General features: G+C 40.2%; 1 protein-coding gene across 4 annotated transcripts in view; it reads left to right on the top strand.

The window, feature by feature from the left end:
* The window catches only part of hhat (hedgehog acyltransferase), a 216,940-nt gene that overhangs the window by 20,082 nt on the left and 179,398 nt on the right, over window positions 1-17,460 (top strand). For all 4 annotated transcript variants that reach the window (XM_070448561.1, XM_024008316.3, XM_024008315.3 and 1 more), the window contains 2 exons: window positions 576-750; window positions 17,240-17,390. In XM_070448561.1, the coding sequence (XP_070304662.1) occupies window positions 576-750; window positions 17,240-17,390 (326 nt within the window). The remainder of the gene's footprint in view (window positions 1-575; window positions 751-17,239; window positions 17,391-17,460) is intronic.

Raw genomic sequence — 17,460 nt, 5'->3', positions numbered from 1 at the left:
GTATAGGCACGGGGACGACAAATCATGTTAAAAAAATCGTGAACGACATTATTTTAACTTAAAACATGTAATATAGACATTTTATTTTAAAATATTATGGGGAATGGGAAGCTTACTTACAAAGTGTTGGGAAGGGATCACAGCAGTGATTGAATGAGGGTATGAGGCATGAGTTGAGATGTTCAGAGGCTTGACTTCAGAGCAGGACAGGGGTTGTGGTGTTCAGAGGATTCAGTGCAGGACAGGCTCATCATGGATGGATGGTGTTGAATAGCTCAACTCTTCCACTGAGGGCAGGACAAGATTTGACTGGGAAGACGAAAAACAATAACACAGTTAGACAAAAGAGCTAAGAATGTGTTAGTCCAAGCAAGGATTAAAATCACATTGATGTGTAATAATGTGATTGTGTTTGTATATGTGATTGACTACATACAGTAATGAGAGAAAATTGACAGGACTTAGAGAGGGAACATTCAATGCGCCAGGAAGGGGGTGTGGAGCCACGAGCCTCCTAGGTTTTGTATTGAAGTCCATGTAGCCAATAAAGTATTACCTTTCTGTGATTATTGTAGATGCAGGTACCTGTGAAGGATCATGGTGCTAGGATTACGTTCCTCTCGCTGCTGGCCAACGCTGGCAGGATCTGTGTGTGGTGGTTTATAGCGGAGTACATGATACACCTGATGTACATGCACACTATACAGGCCAACGAAACATATCTGGAGATCCTGCCACCTTGGGCTTTGGGTAAGTTTTTCTGTGTGTGTGCTTGCATGTGTTTATGTGTGCGTGCGGGCAGTATGTACATGTATGTGTGTTTTTGTATAGTTCAAAACTGCCATACTCTTTATTTAGCTAAGGAAACCGCCTCAAACTTGAGTTCGATGATAAAGCTATCTGTTCAGTTGCCTGAAAGCAAAACATTTGGGACCCACCACTGTATTTCACACAGTAAGCATTTGCCTAAGAGAGAGCGACACTCTGTCGGTAACAGCAAGCTTGGAAAGTACAGCAGTGAAGTTATGACTGAACCTTTTGTTTTGTCAGCAGGGAAATTGGGCGATTTCATGCCAGCATAGCACAAAAATATTTTTGGTGTCTCAGATTGTACTGACAATCCTCACATAGAAACTTACTTGGGAGGAAGAGTGTTTGATATGCTATTTACAGTACATTTGTAACAATTATTATGCATTTATGATTTGTGAACTGTACATGATACAGACAACACCTTCATGTCAGTGTACTCCAAATACTGTACTCTAAAGGACTATCGCTACATTCTGGAATACAATTTTACACATTAATTTATTGAACATTAAACTATCAATATAATATTTTAGGCCTCCCGAGTGGTGCAGCGGTCTAAGGCACTGCCTTAAATTGATCATTTCTTCAAAAGTAGCAGAGAGCACTCTGGAAATGTAATGTGTTTGAAGAGTATATTGTTCAAAACAATATGTCTAAAAATAAGTAAATCAAAAGGGGTACTTTTGAAACCATGTACGGTTCATGGATCATAAGGTCTTACAGGAGCCATTTTATAGGTCTAAAAAGGGCCTAAAATGGCCACTTTCAACATGATTTTCCCCCCCAAAATTTGGGGTGATACTAATGTAAAAACCATGATAAACATCATTCCTCCCAATAAAGTTTCTACGTGAGAATAAACAGAACAATCGGAGATGCCACATTTTTTTGGGCCATGCTGGCGTGGAATCGACCCAATACAAGTTCTCAGTCAGCCTAATGGTTTTTGAGATGGAAAGCTAAGTGTAGTAGTAGTTATGAAGTAGAACACAAATTGAGAGGAACAAGGGCTGCCTGGGCTGCACAGCCTGCCTTTACCCAACAGTTATATTAAAGCATACTGGAGAGAAGGCTACTAAGGGTAGTAGTAGTTAGTTCTGAAGTAGGACACAAATTGACAGATGCTTTTAAATTCTCTGAATTCTTAATCATGGAGGTAATGAAATTGTTTGGTGACAAACCAACCTGTCTGCAGTAAGCAATATGGCAGCCATTCTCCACCTGGCCCATCAGAGGGCAAGATGGAGCTACCACCATATTACGAACACGGATCCAATCCTCTCAAATATACACAAGTACCAAGTGGTAGAGGCTGAGGGCTTTATTGTTTTGATTCAGGGTTTCTCTCTATGCAGTCTATCTGCTAGTAAACTATTGAACACTAAGGTAGCCCTTGGATTAGCTATTCAGGAGTCTTATGGCTTTGGGGTAGAAGTTGTTAAGAAGCCTTTTGGACCTCTGCATTTGGTACCGCTTGCCATGTGGTAGCGGAGAGAACAGTCTATGACTAGGGTGGCTGGAGTCTTTGACAATTTCTAGGGCCTTCCTCTGACACCGCCTAGTATATAGGTCCTGGGTGGCAGGAAGCTTGGCCCCAGTGATGTACTGGGCCGTACGCACTACCCTCTGTAGTATCTTGCGGTCGGAGGCAGAGCAGTTGCCATACCAGGCAGTGATGCAACAAGTCAGGGTGCTCTCGATGGTGCAGCTGTGGAACCTTTTGAGGATCTGAGGACTAATGCCAAATCTTTTCAGTCTCCTGAGGGGGAATAGATTTTGTCGTGCTCTCTTCACGACTGTCTTGGTGTGTTTGGACCATGTTAGTTTGTTGGTGATGTTGACACTAAGGAACTTGAAGCTCTCAACCTGAGGTGTTTAGTCCCAGCGTCTTTAACTTAGTGATGAGCTTTGAGGGCACTATGGTGTTGAACGCTGAGCTGTAGTCAATGAATAGCATTCTCACATAGGTGTTCCTTTTGTCACCTTTATTTAACCAGGTAGGCCAGTTGAGAACAAATTCTCATTTACAACTGTGACCTGGTCATGATAAAGCAAAGCAGTCTGACAAAAACAACAGCACATGGGATAAACAAACGTACAGTCAATAACACAATAGAAAAACCTGTATACAGTGTGTGCAAATGAAGTAAGGAGGTAAGGCAATAAATAGGCCAATAGTGGCGAAGTAATTACAATTTAGCAATTTTACACTGGAGTAATATATGTGCAGAAGAGGATGTGCAAGTAGAAATACCGGTGTGCAGAAAAACAAAAACAAATATGGAGATGAGGTAGGTAGTTGGTTGGATGGGATATTTACAGATGGGCTGTGTACAGCTGCAGCGATCGGTAAGCTGGTCTGACAGCTGATGCTTAAAGTTAGTTAGGGAGATATAAGTCTCCAACTTCAGCGATTTTTGCAATTCGTTCCAGTCATAGGCAGCAGAGAACTGTAAGGAAAGGCGGCCAAAGTAGGTGTTGGCTTTGGGGATGACCAGTGAAATATACCTGCTGGAGCGTGTGCTACGGGTGGGTGTTGCTTTGGTGACCAGTGAGCTGAGATAAGGGGGAGCTTTACCTAGCGAAGACTTATAGATGACCTGGAGCGACGAATATGTAGCGAAGACTAGCCAACTAGATCATACAGGTAGCAGTGGTGGGTAGTATATGGGGCTTTGGTGACAAAACGGATGGCACTGTGAGCTGAGATAAGGGGGAGCTTTACCTAGCGAAGACTTATAGATGACCTGGAGCGACGAATATGTACGAATATGTAGCGAAGACCAGCCAACTAGATCATACAGGTAGCAGTGGTGGGTAGTATATGGGGCTTTGGTGACAAAACGGATGGCACTGTGATAGACTGCATCCAGTTTACTGAGTAGAGTGTTGAAGGCTATTTTGTAAATTACATCGCCGAAGTCAAGGATCGGTAGGATAGTCAGTTTTACGAGGGTATGTTTGGCAGCATGAGTGAAGGAGGCTTTGTTGCGAAATAGGAAGCCGATTCTAGATTTAATTTTGGATTGGAGATGTTTAATATGAGTCTGGAAGGAGAGTTTACAGTCTAGCCAGACACCTAGGTATTTATAGTTGTACACATATTCTAAGTCAGAACCGTCCAGAATAGTGATGCTAGTCGGGCGGGCGGGTGCGGGCAGCAATCGGTTGAAGGGCATGCATTTAGTTTTACTAGCATTCAAGAGCAGTTGGAGGCAACACTCCTTCCATGGCCAAAGAAGGGCCAGATGTATACACAATGGTGTCGTCTGCGTAGAGGTGGATCAAAGAATCACCCGCAGGAAGAGCGACATCATTGATACAGTGGGGAGAACAAGTATTTGATACACTGCCGATTTTGCAGGTTTTCCTACTTACAAAGCATATAGAGGTCTGTAATTTTTATCATAGGTACACTTCAACTGTGAGAGACGGAATCTAAAACAAAAATCCAGAAAATCACATTGTATGATTGTTAAGTAATTTAATTAGCATTTTATTGCATGACATAAGTATTTGATACATAACAGAAGCAGAACTTAATATTTGGTACAGAAACCTTTGTTTGCAATTACAGAGATCATACGTTTCCTGTAGTTCTTGACCAGGTTTGTACACACTGCAGCAGGGATTTTGGCCCACATCCTCCATACAGACCTTCTCCAGATCTTCAGGTTCGGGGCTGTCGCTGGGCAATACGGACTTTCAGCTCCCTCCAAAGATTTTCTATTGGGTTCAGGTCTGGAGACTGGCTAGGCCACTCCGGGACCTTGAGATGCTTCTTACGGAGCCACTCCTTAGTTGCCCTGGCTGTGTGTTTCGGTCGTTGTCATGCTGGAAGACCCAGCCATGACCCATCTTCAATGCTCTTACTTAGGAAGGAGGTTGTTGGCCAGATCTCGCGATACATGGCCCCATCCATCCTCCCCTCAATACGGTGCAGTCGTCCTGTCCCTTTGCAGAAAAGCATCCCAAAGAATGATGTTTTCCACCTCCATGCTTCACGCGTTGGGATGGTGTTCTTGGGTGTTGTACTCATCCTTCTTCTTCCTCCAAACACGCGCGAGTGGAATTAGACCAAAAAACTCAATTTTTGTCTCATCAGACCACATGACCTTCTCCCATTCCTCCTCTGGATAATCCAGATGGTCATTGGCAAACTTCAGACGGTCCTGGACATGCGCTGGCTTGAGCAGACCGGACCTTGCGTGCACTGCAGGATTTTAATCCATGACGGCGTAGTGTGTTACTATTGGTTTTCTTTGAGACTGTGGTCCAGCTCTCTTCAGGTCATTGACCAGGTCCTGCCGTGTAGTTCTGGGCTGCATCCCTCACCTTCCTCATGATCATTGATGCCCCACGAGGTGAGATCTTGCATGGAGCCCCAGACCGAGGGTGATTGACCGTCATCTTGAACTTTCTTCCATTTTCTAATAATTGCGCCAACAGTTGTTGCCTTCTCACCAAGCTGCTTGCCTATTGTCCTGTAGCCCATCCAGCCTTGTGCAGGTCTACAATTTGATCCCTGATGTCCTTACACAGCTCTCTGTCTTGGCCATTGTGGAGAGGTTGGAGTCTGTTTGATTGAGTGTGTGGACAGGTGTCTTTTATACAGGTAACGAGTTCAAAACAGGTGCAGTTAATACAGGTAATGAGTGGAGAACAGGAGGGCTTCTTAGAAAAACGAACAGGTCTGTGAGAGCCGGAATTCTTACTGGTTGGTAGGTGATCAAATACTTAGTGCATGCAATAAAATGCAAATTAATTACTTAAAATCATACATGTGATTTTCTGGATTTTTGTTTTAGATTCCGTCTCTCACAGTTGAATGTACCTATGATAAAAATTTTACAGACCTCTACATGCTTTGTAAGTAGGAAAACCTGCAAAATCGGCAGTGTATCAAATACTTGTTCTCCCCACTGTATATACAGAGAAGAGAGTCGGCCCAAGAATTGAACCCTGTGGCACCCACATAGACTGCCAGAGGTCCAGACAACAGGCCCTCCGATTTGACACACTGAACTTTATCTGAGAAGTAGTTAGTGAACCAGGCGAGGCAGTCATTAGAGAAACCAAGGCTGTTGAGTCTGACGATTTAAGAATACGGTGAATGACAGAGTCGAAAGCCTTGGCCAGGTCGATGAAAACGGCTGCACAGTACTGTCTTTTATTGGTGGCGGTTCTGATAACGTTTAGGACCTTGAGTGTGGCTGAGGTGCACCCGTGACCAGCTCGGAAACCAGATTACATAGTGGAGAAGGTACGGTGGGATTCGAAATGGTGTGTGATCCATTTGTTCACTTGGCTTTCGAAGACTTTAGAAAGGCAGGGCAGGATGGATATAGGTCTGTAACAGTTTGGGTCTAGAGTGTCTCTCCCTTTGAAGAGGGGGATGACCGCGGCCGCTTTCCAATCTTTAGGAATCTCAGACAATACGAAAGAGAGGTTGAACAGACTCGTAATAGGGGTTGCAACAATGGCGGCGGATTATTGAGTGCAGTAGAGATCATCTGTGGATCTGTTGGGCGGTATGCAAATTGGAGTGGGTCTAGGGTTTCTGGAATAATGGTGTTGTGAGCCATGACCAGCCTTTCAAAGCACTTCATGGCTAAAGACGTGAGTGCTACGGGTCGGTAGTCATTTAGGCAGGTTACCTTGGTGTTCTTGGGCACAGGGACAATGGTGGTCTGCTTGCAACATGTTGGTCTTACAGACTCAGTCAGGGACATGTCAAAAATGTCAGTGAAGACACAGCGCGTGCTCGGGGTACACGTCCTGGTAATCCGTTTGGTCCTGCGGCCTTGTGAATGTTGACCAGTTTAATGGTCTTACTCACATCGGCTACGGAGAGTGTGATCACACAGTCGTCTTGGAACAGCTGGTGCTCTCTTGCATGTTTCAGTGTTACTTGCCTCGAAGYGAGCATAGGAGTAATTTAGCTTGTCTGTTAGGTTCGTTTCACTGGGCAGCTCGTGGCTGTGTTTCCCTTTTGTAGTCTAATAGTTTGCAAGCCCTGCCACATCTGACGAGTGCTAGAGCCGGTGCAGTACGATTCAATCTTAGTCCTGTATTGATGCTTTGCATGTTTGATGGTTCATTGGAGGGCATAGCGGGATTTCTTATAAGCTTCCGGGTTAATGTCCCGCTCCTTGTAAGCGGCAGCTCTAGCCTTTAACGCTTCTGGTTGGGGTATGTACGTACGGTCACTGTGGGGACGACGTCATCAATGCACTTATTGATGAAGCCAGTGACTGATGTGGTGTACTCCTCAATGCCATTGGAAGAATCCCAGGACATATTCTTATCTGTGCTAACAAAACAGTCCTGTAKTTTAGCATCTGCTTCATCTGACCACTTTCTTATTGATCTAGTCACTGGCGTGTCCTTCTTTAGTTTTTGCTTGTAAGCAGGAATCAGGAGGATAGAATTATGGTCAGATTTGCCAAATGGAGGGTGAGGGAGAGCTTTGTACGCATCTCTGTGTGTGGAGTAAAGGTGGTCTAGAGTTTTTTTCCTCCTCTGGTTGCACATGTAACATGCTGGTAGAAATTAGGTCAAACGGATTTAAGTTTCCTGCATTAAAGTCCCCCGGCCACTAGGAGCGCCGCCTCTGGATGAGCGTTTTCCTGTTTGCTTATGGCCGTATACAGCTCATTGAGTGCGGTCTTAGTGCCAGCATCGGTCTGCGGTGGTATATAGACAGCTACGAAAAATATAGATGTGATCCGTCTTGGTAAGTGGTGTGGTCTACAGTTTATCATGAGATACTCTACCTCAGGCGAGCAAAACCTTCTTCTTTAGATTTCATGCACCAGCTGTTGTTTACAAATATACATAGGCCGCCGCCACTTGTCTTACCAGAGGCCGCTGTTCTATCCTGCCGAAAAAGCTTAAAACCCGCCAGCTGTATGTTAATCATGTCGTCGTTCAGCCACGACTTGGTGAAACATAAGATATTAGTTTTTAAATGTCCCGTTGTTAGGATATATGTGCTCGTAATTCATCTATTTTATTATTGATTGATTGTACGTTGGCTAATAGGACCGATGGTAAAGGTAGATTTATAGAGCGACCGATTATGATTTTTCAACGCCGATACTGATTATTGGAGGACCAAGAAAAGCTGATACCGATTAATCWGATTTTTTTATATATATAATAATAATGACAATTACAACAATACTGAATGAACACTTTTATTTTAACTTAATATAATACATAAATAAAATCTATTCAGTCTGAAATAAATAATGAAACATGCTCAATTTGGTTTAAATAATGCAAAAACACAGTGTTGGAGAAGAAAGTAAAAGTGCAATATGTGCCATATAAAAAAAGCTAACGTTTAAGTTCCTTGGTCAGAAAGCTGGTGGTTCAATATTCCCAGTTCTTCAATATTTCCAGTTAAGAAGTTTTAGGTTGTAGTTATTATAGRAATTATGACGCGACGACTATTTCTCTCTACCATTTGTATTTCATATACCTTTGACTTTTGGATGTTCTAACAGGCACTTTAGTATTGCCAGCCTAATCTCAGGAGTTGATAGGCTTGAAGTCATAAACAGCGCTGTGCCTCAAGCATTGCTAAGAGCTGCTGGCAAACGCAGTAAAGTTTGAATTAATGCTTACGAGCCTGCTGCTGCCTACCACCGTGCTCTATCAAATATCAAATCATAGACTTAATTATAATATAATTAACACAGAAATACGAGCCTTTAGTCATTAATATGGTCAAATCCGGAAACTATAATTTTGAAAACAAAACGTTTATTATTTCAGTGAAGTACGGAACCGTTGCGTATTTTATCGAACGGGTGGCAACCCTAAGTCTAAATATTGCTGTTACATTGCACAACCTTCAATGTTAAGTCATAATTATCTCAAATTCTGGGCCAGGCGRCCCAAACTGTTGCATATACCCTGACTCTGCGTGCAATGAACGCAAGAGAAGTGACACAATTTTCCGAGTTAAAATTGCCTGCAAACATKAATTTCTTTCAACTAAATATGCAGGGTTAAAAAAATATACTTCTGTGTATTGATTTTAAGAAAAGCATTGATGGTTAGGTACATTTGTGCAACAATTGTGCTTTTGTTAAATCATTACCCATTTGGCGAAGTAGGCTGTGATTCGATGATAAATTAACAGGCACCGCATTGATTAAATGCAATGCAGGACAAGCTAGTTAATCTAGTAATATCAACAACCATGTGTAGTTAACTAGTGATTATGTGAATATTGTTTTTTATAAGATATGTTTTAATGCTAGCTAGCAACTTACCTTGGCTCCTTGCTGCACTCACGTAACAGGTGGTCAGCCTGCCACGCAGTTTCGTCGTGGAATGCAATGTATTTGATTACCAATTGTTATGAAAACTTGAAATCAGCCCTAATTAATCGGCCATGCCTAGTAGATTAATTAATCGGTCGACCTCTAGTAGATTACCCTCTTGGCGTCGGATCCGGACTGTCGTCCACGACATCTCCGTCTTTTCCTCCTGTGAATGATGAGGATGAAGGCCTTGTCGGGTGTCTGGAGTAAATCATTCCAGTCCGACTCGTTGAAGAATTCCTCCAATGCGGGTTGAGTAATCGCTGCCCTGATGTCAAGAAGCTTTTTTCGGTCATAAGACTTGGTGGCAGAAACAGTATGTACAAAATAACGAGAGAAAAAACATGCACAATTGGTTACGGGATCGTAAAATGTCCATCTCCTTCGGTGCCATTATTATTGATGTTGACATGTGTCTGTTATTTGAACTCTGTGAAGAATTTATTTTGGGGTCAATTTCTGAGGCTGGTAACTCTAATGAACTTATCATCTGCAGCAGAGGTAACTCTGGGTCTTCCTTTCCTGTGGTGGTCCTCATGAGATCCAGTTTCATCAAAGCGCTTGATGGGTTTTTGTGGCTGCACTTGAACAAACTTTCAAACTTCTTGACATTTTTCAGATTGACTGACCTTCATGTCTTAAAGTAATGATGGACTGTTGTTTCTCTTTGCTTATTTGAGCTGTTCTTGCCATAATATGGTCTTGGTCTTTTACCAAATAGGGTTATTTTCTATATACCACCCCTACCTTGTCACGACACAACTGATTTGACTCAAAAGAAGGAAAGAAATTCCACAAATTAACTTTTAACAAGGCACACTTGTTAATTGAAATGCATTCCAGGTGACTACCTCATGAAGCTGGTTGAGAGAATGCCAGGAGTGTGCAAAGCTGTCATCACGGCAAAGTGTGGCTACTTTGAACAATCTCAAATATAACATTTTTATTTAAGACCTTTTTGGTTACTATATGATTCCATTTGAGTTATTTGATGTTTTCAATTCTACAATGTAGAAAATAGTAAAAAATAAAGTAAAACCCTGGAATAAGTAGGTGTCCAAACTTTTGATTGGTACTATATATTTTACATTCCCTTTCCCTTTTGTGTATGCTCATTCTCTTCCTCTATTTTCCCTGTTCTTTCTCYTGTCCCTCCCATGAGCGACCATTTTTTGTTTCAATCATGGAAACCTCAAGCTACAAAGCGTTTATAAGTACCCATTTATGTTCTCATTGTGAGGCTATTTATTATTTCCATACTGTTTATAACACCTTTGTGAAAGGCATTTTCAAGCAGATTTAGGGTTGAGATAAGAGCGTAATTCCTTGTAAATGATTTATTGATGTGAATGGGACACTTGCTGGAAATTGAATTAACAGGTGGTTCTCAAGTCTAAATACTGTCCCATATAAATAAATTATACATGCTCCATGTTCAATTGAAATAACCAATGGAACCAGTCAGCAAAACTGTAAGTTTCAAATAGGGCAAAATGTTATTTTTCCTCACATGTTAACCCCAATGCCAATCCACCATAACACAGAAATGATGTTTCCACTGTTCATGAAATATGTAGGCCTATAGTACCAGTCGATATTAAATGAAACGTTGCTGCCCTGCCTGCCTGTGGGGAAAACAACCTGTGGTTAGCTAGGCTACTCCATTGGCTCACAGCAAAGACTTCACCTTTTTCAAATGTAATTTTCTTGTCCGCTTGTTTTATTTTTTTATTTTTTATTTCACCTTTATTTAACCAGGTAGGCAAGTTGAGAACAAGTTCTCATTTACAATTGCGACCTGGCCAAGATAAAGCAAAGCAGTTCGACACATACACCAACACAGAGTTACACATGGAGTAAAACAAACATACAGTCAATAATACAGTAGAARAATAAGTCTATATACAATGTGAGCAAATGAGGTGAGATAAGGGAGGTAAAGGCAAAAAAAGGCCATGGTGGCGAGGTAAATACAATATAGCAAGTAAAACACTGGAATGGTAGATTTGCAGTGGAAGAATGTGCAAAGTAGATAAATAAATACAGTAGGGGAAGAGGTAGTTGTTTGGGTTAAATTATAGATGGGCTATGTACAGGTGCAGTAATCTGTGAGCTGCTCTGACAGCTGGTGCTTAAAGCTAGTGAGGGAGATGAGTGTTTCCAGTTTCAGAGATTTTTGTAGTTCGTTCCAGTCATTGGCAGCAGAGAACTGTAAGGAGAGGCGGCCAAAGGAGGAATTGGCTTTGGGGGTGACCAGAGAGATATACCTGCTGGAGCGCGTGCAACAGGTGGGTGCTGCTATGGTGACCAGCGAGCTGAGATAAGGGGGGACTTTACCTAGCAGGGTCTTGTAGATGACCTGGAGCCAGTGGGTTTGGCACATGGCACTGTGATAGACTGCATCTAATTTATTGAGTAAATTAGTTAATTACAAACTTAAGAAAAGTACAACATGGCTAAAGATGACTTTTTTATTATTATTATTTTTAATATTGCACTTAGATTGTATCTTCCATCAATATTATTGTCTGCATCACTTCCGATCCCCCATATATATATATATATATATACACTACCGTTCAAAAGTTTGGGGTCACTTAGGAATGTACTTGTTTTTGAAAGAAAAGCTAATTTCTTTATCCATTAATATAACATCAAATTGATCAGAAATACAGTGTAGACTTTGTTAATGTTGTAAATGACTATTGTAGCTGGAAACGTCTGATTTTTAATGGAATATCTGCAAAGGCCCATTATCAGCAACTATTACTCCTGTGTTCCAATGGCACGGTGTGTTAGTTAATCCAAGTTTATCATTTTAAAAGGCTAAATTGATTATTAGAAAACTATTTTGCAATTATGTTAGCACAGCTGAAAACTGTTGCAAAGAAAAAGCCATATCTCAGACTGGCAAATAAAAAGAAAAGATTAAGATGGGCAAAAGAACACAAACACTGGACAGAGGAACTCTGTCACCTCTTCACTGTTGGCATTGAGACTGGTGTTTTGCGGGTACTATTTAATGAAGCTGCCAGCTACCAGTTTCATTTAAGGACCAAAAAATGGTGGTCTTTAATGCAGGGCCGACAGACCGCTTCCTTTTTCTCCCTTCCATTTTGCTCTTCCATTTTTGCGGTAATGCTGCAATTTGTTGGTAGTAATTTTGGGTAGAGCAGACATTTCAATATGTTTTAGTTAGCTGCATGTATGACAACTGCCACAGGTCGTATTTATGATATAATTTATGAAGATTATACATTATACTCTTTTTATCAATTAGTATATTTGAGTTTAACTCCAATATTTGTTGTATTATTTGTTCTGTCTTTTCTGGTGGATTAAATTGAAATTGCAACCAACTTTCTTKTTTTWWAAATAGCGATATTTCTGAGATTTCCTTTTCAAATAACTGGAAGTGAGAGGTTGTAATCTGAATAAAGGGAATAATGCCATTCTTGAACATTTGCTAGAGAACCAGTTTGGATTTAAGTATAACTTTTGTATGACTGAAGCCTTTAATGAGAGGTCTAATGCTTTAATATAAAATAATTTATGCCCTCTGAATTCATATTCATGATATAAATAGGCCTGTTTAATTTTGTCTGGCTTGCCGTTCCAAATAAATTGCATATTTTTTTCTTATATAATTAAACAGTTCGCTAGGTGTAGGCAAGACCATAAGCAAATAGGTCAACTGGGATATGACTAAAGAGTTAATCTGGGTGATTTTTTCCCCACAAATAAAGGTATTTACCTTTCCATGGTAGCGAGATCTTATCTATTTTTGCTAACTTTCTATTAACATTTATTGGAGTGAGATCATTTATTTATTTCGGGATAAGTATACCGAGTATATCCACATCACCATCAGAAAATGTTATTGGTATACTACTACATAGTAAAATTAAAGTTGTATTTTTGTGATTCAATACGTAGTATAGTACACTTATCATCATTTGGTTGTAATCTAGAGAGGTTAGAAAAATAATATAGATCCTCTGAGGCTGTGGAGGGATCCAAGTTGTGGATTTTAAAGAACATGAATCATCAGCGTACAATGACACCGTTGTTTTTAAGCCCTGTATTTCTAATCCCTTAATTTAATTGTTGGATCTGATTTTAATAGCTAACATTTCGATGGCCATAATAAATAGATATGCCGATAGTGGACAACCTTGTTTTACTCCTCTTGACAGACTTAAAACTTTCTGAGAAGTAGCCATTTTTCACCATTTTACACCTAGGATTACTATACATGATTTTAACCCATTTTATAAGAGATTCTCCTAAATTTAAATTTTCCAGGCATTTATATATGAACTTCAGTCGTACTTTATCAAAAGCCTTTTCAAAGTCAGCTATGAATAGCAGGCATGGTTTCCAAGATTTTTCATATTGTTTTCAGTTCTTGCCTTATATTATCTCCAATGTATCGTCCATGTAAAAAAAAAAACCTGTCTGATTAGAATGAATAATATCAAACAATACCTTGGTGCATTTCTCCCCATATTCCATCCAGTTTGCTTTATTATTATAATATATTACTTAATATTTGTTGAATAAGTTTGTCCATTTCTTTTTGTTTTTCCTCTAACTTATTCTATGGTACAGTTTTTATTGCTATCTTCAGGATCTGTTCTGTTCGACCTTCTATTTCCTTTGTTAGCATGGACTCCTTTGACCTAAATTGCTTTTGTTTTAGAGCTGAGTACTGAATTGCATGGCCTCTAAAGGCACATTTAAAAGTGTCCTATACAGTAAGCGGATTTGCTGTACCTATGTTATGTCTGAAAAATTCAGTTATAAATTCCTCTGTCCTAGTTAAAAACAAGTTATCATCCAATAAGTTATCATCCAATAGGCTTTGATTCAATTTCCAATATCCTCACCCATGTGGAAATTCAGTAAGAGTAATGTATATGCCAATTATCTGATAGTTCGACCGCATTCTCTCCCCTATCAACACTTTTCACTTTTGGTGCCAACGAGAATGACATAAGAAAGTAGCCAAGACGACTAGCTTGATTGAAACTCCTCCATGTATATCTCACTAGGTCAGGATATTTAAGCCTCCATATATCCACTAGTTCCAATATATCCATGACATTCATGATTTCCTTAAGAGCATGAGGGTGATAGTTTGTAGTGTGATTTCCTTTACGGTCTATTGAGGTATTTAAAACAGTATTATAATCTCCCACCATAATAATAGCGTATTGTATTGGTTGTAGGGTTGATCATTTATTATATATATTTTCAAAGAAGCGTGGATCATCATTATTTGGTCCGTAAAGGTTAATGAGCCTGTTATGGTCCTATAACATATTTAAAATCATCCATCTACCTTGCGGATCTGTTTGGACAATTTGCACATTCGGATCAAAGTTACTGTTAATTAATATCACCCCTTTTGTGTTTCTTTGCCAATGGGAGAAGTATATCCCCCCCCCCCCCCAATTGTTGAATGAGTTTCCTGTAAACAATATATATTATATTCCTAAAGATGACTTTTTAACATTGCCTGCTCCTGGACATTCTCACTACTTCGAAAAATGTAAAATTGTAGGGATTCCCTCATGCCCCTTTTCATGACGGTACTAGCAGCCACGTGATTGTAAGCTAGCTACCGACTGGAACATTAAGCTAGCCAACAACACAAACAAACGGGCTATACAGCTACAAGTAGTGAGTGGAGTAACAAACAAACTATACTAAACAAGTGAAATGTCTTACCTGTGATGAAATGTTTTCCACACGCATACAAGTCACATAATAAGCTGTATGGATTCACTCTGTGTGCAATAATAGTGTTGAACATGATTTTTGAATGACTACCTGATCTCTCTACCCCACATACAATTATCTGTAAGGTCCGTCAGTCGAGCAGTGAATTTCAAGCACAGATTCAACCACAAAGACCAGGGAGGTTTTCCAGTGCCTCACAAAAAAAGGCAGCTATTGATAGATGGGTAAAAAAGCAGACATTGAAAATACCTTTGAGGATGGTGAAGTTATTAATTACACTTTGGATGGTGTATCAATTCAAACAGTCACTACATACATACAGGCGTCCTTCCTAACTCGGTTGCCGGAGAGAAGTAAACCGCTCAGAGATTTCACCATGAGGCCATTACAAACTGTGTAATGGCTGTGATAGGAGAAAACATTGTAGTTACTTCACAATACAAACATAAATGACAGAGAGAAAAGAAGGAAGCTTGTACAGAATAACAATATTCTAGAACAGGCATGTTTGCAATAAGGCACAAAAGTAAAACTGCAAAAAACGTGTCCAAGCAATTCACTTTTTGTCCTGAATACAAAGTGTTATGTTTGGGGCAAATCCAATACAACGCATTACTGAGTACCACTTCATAATTTCTTGCATGGTTGTGGCTGCATCATGTTATGGGTATGCTTGTAATCGTTAAGGACTGGGGAGTTTTTCAGGATAGAAATAAACTGAATGAAGCTAAGCACATGCAAAATCCTAGAGGAAAGCTTGATTCAGTCTGCATTCCACCAGGCACTGGCAGATAAATTCACCTTGCAGCAGGACAATAACCTAAAACACTATGCTAAATCTACATTGGAGTGGCTGAGTTATAGTTTTCACTTAAATCTGCTAGAAAGTCTATGGAAAGATCTGAAAATGGTTGTCTAGCAATGATCAACAACCAATTTTACAGAGCTTGAAGAATTTTGAAAAGAATAATGGGCAAATGTTGCACAATCCAGGTGTGGAAAGCTCTTAGAGACTTACCCAGAAAGACACAGTTGTAATCGCTGCCAAAAGTGATTCTAACATGTATTTACTCAGGGGGTTGAATACTGATCTAATCAAGATATATTAGTGTTTTATTGTTCATTCATGTTTTACAAATGTTAGAATTTTACTTCCACTTTGACAGAGTATTTTGTGTATATCGTTGACAAAAAATGACAATTAAATCTATTTGAATCCCACTTTGTAACACAACAAAATGTGGAAAAAGCCCAAGGGGTGTGACTACTTTCTTAAGGCACTGTATATATTGCCCACAGTTTGGGAACCACTGCCCTAGAGGCACCAATTCATCCAACTTTAGAGAGCCTTATGAAATATGAATATGCACAGATCTCTTTCTCGTCACCATCATCAGTTGTAGGGTCTCTGTACTGAAACTGTAACTCATCTTGCCATAATATGTAGACCTGTACTGTAACATTCCACCCATATCTSTTTGGCTGCGTTCCAATAGTCTTATTTCACAGGGTTTGGGTTGATTTTGTTTCAACTAAACGTTATTTAGGATAATGTATTTCAATTGATGAATTTCTTTTTTTATTCAGGGCACAAATGACTTTTGCATAAATCATTAATGGATGTCAGTAAGAGACTTGCATGGAAATTTGACTCTCAAATATTGCCTTTATTGAATACCAATTCACCAACATTTACTTTATTTATGATACTTGAGGTGTTAACTTAATGTACAGTACAATATGTCATATAAGCTGATCCTGGCAGTTAATGTGTATTTTGGTTTATTTCAATCAAACCTACATTGCAGTTTTTACACAGTAGAATATAAACATTACCTTTCTTCCAGTGGACTAGGAAAAAGGGCAGAATAAGACGTGTGCACAATTCAGAGTGGGAGATTGGAAAGGTAAGGGAGCAGATTGCAAGTAGTTAGAATACCACCTTGGGGCAGTAGATACTATAAACAAGGCTTCATCTCGCTCCCTCCTTACCTATATATCTGTCTCTACCTCCCTCAGGCAGGCTGGCCCTGGCATTAATCCAGTTGTTCTATGTACTGTATATACTAAGTACATAGTGCTGTCACTATACAGTATGTGCTAAAGCAGGGTTTCCCAAACTCGGTCCTGGGGACCCCAAGGGGTGTACGTTTTGGTTTTTGCCCTAGCACTACACAGCTGATTCAAATAATCAACTAATCATCAAGCTTTGATCATTTAAATCAGCATTGGAGTATTAGGGCAAAAAACAAAACGTGAGGTCCCAAGGGCCAAGTTTGGCAAACACTGTGCTAAGGCTTCATCCCTCTCCTACCCATTTCTCTCTCTTGCTCTACCTCCCTCAGGTGGGCTGGCCCTGGCATTAGTCCAGTTCTTCTATGTGAAGTACCTGGTTCTGTTTGGTGTTCCGTCTCTGCTAGCTGGAATGGATGGGCTGGCCCCCCCGAAGCTACCACGCTGTGTCAGCATTATGCACAGTTTCACAGGAATGTGGAGGTGAGGCTGGAACACACACACACACACACACACACACACACACACACACACACACACACACACACACACA

The sequence above is a fragment of the Salvelinus sp. IW2-2015 genome, linkage group LG18 (assembly GCF_002910315.2).
Source record: "Salvelinus sp. IW2-2015 linkage group LG18, ASM291031v2, whole genome shotgun sequence".
In the NCBI taxonomy this organism is placed as follows: Eukaryota; Metazoa; Chordata; class Actinopteri; order Salmoniformes; family Salmonidae; genus Salvelinus; species Salvelinus sp. IW2-2015.
The sequence above is the reverse complement of the archived record's forward strand: the minus strand, read 5'-3'. Positions and strand labels throughout refer to the sequence as shown.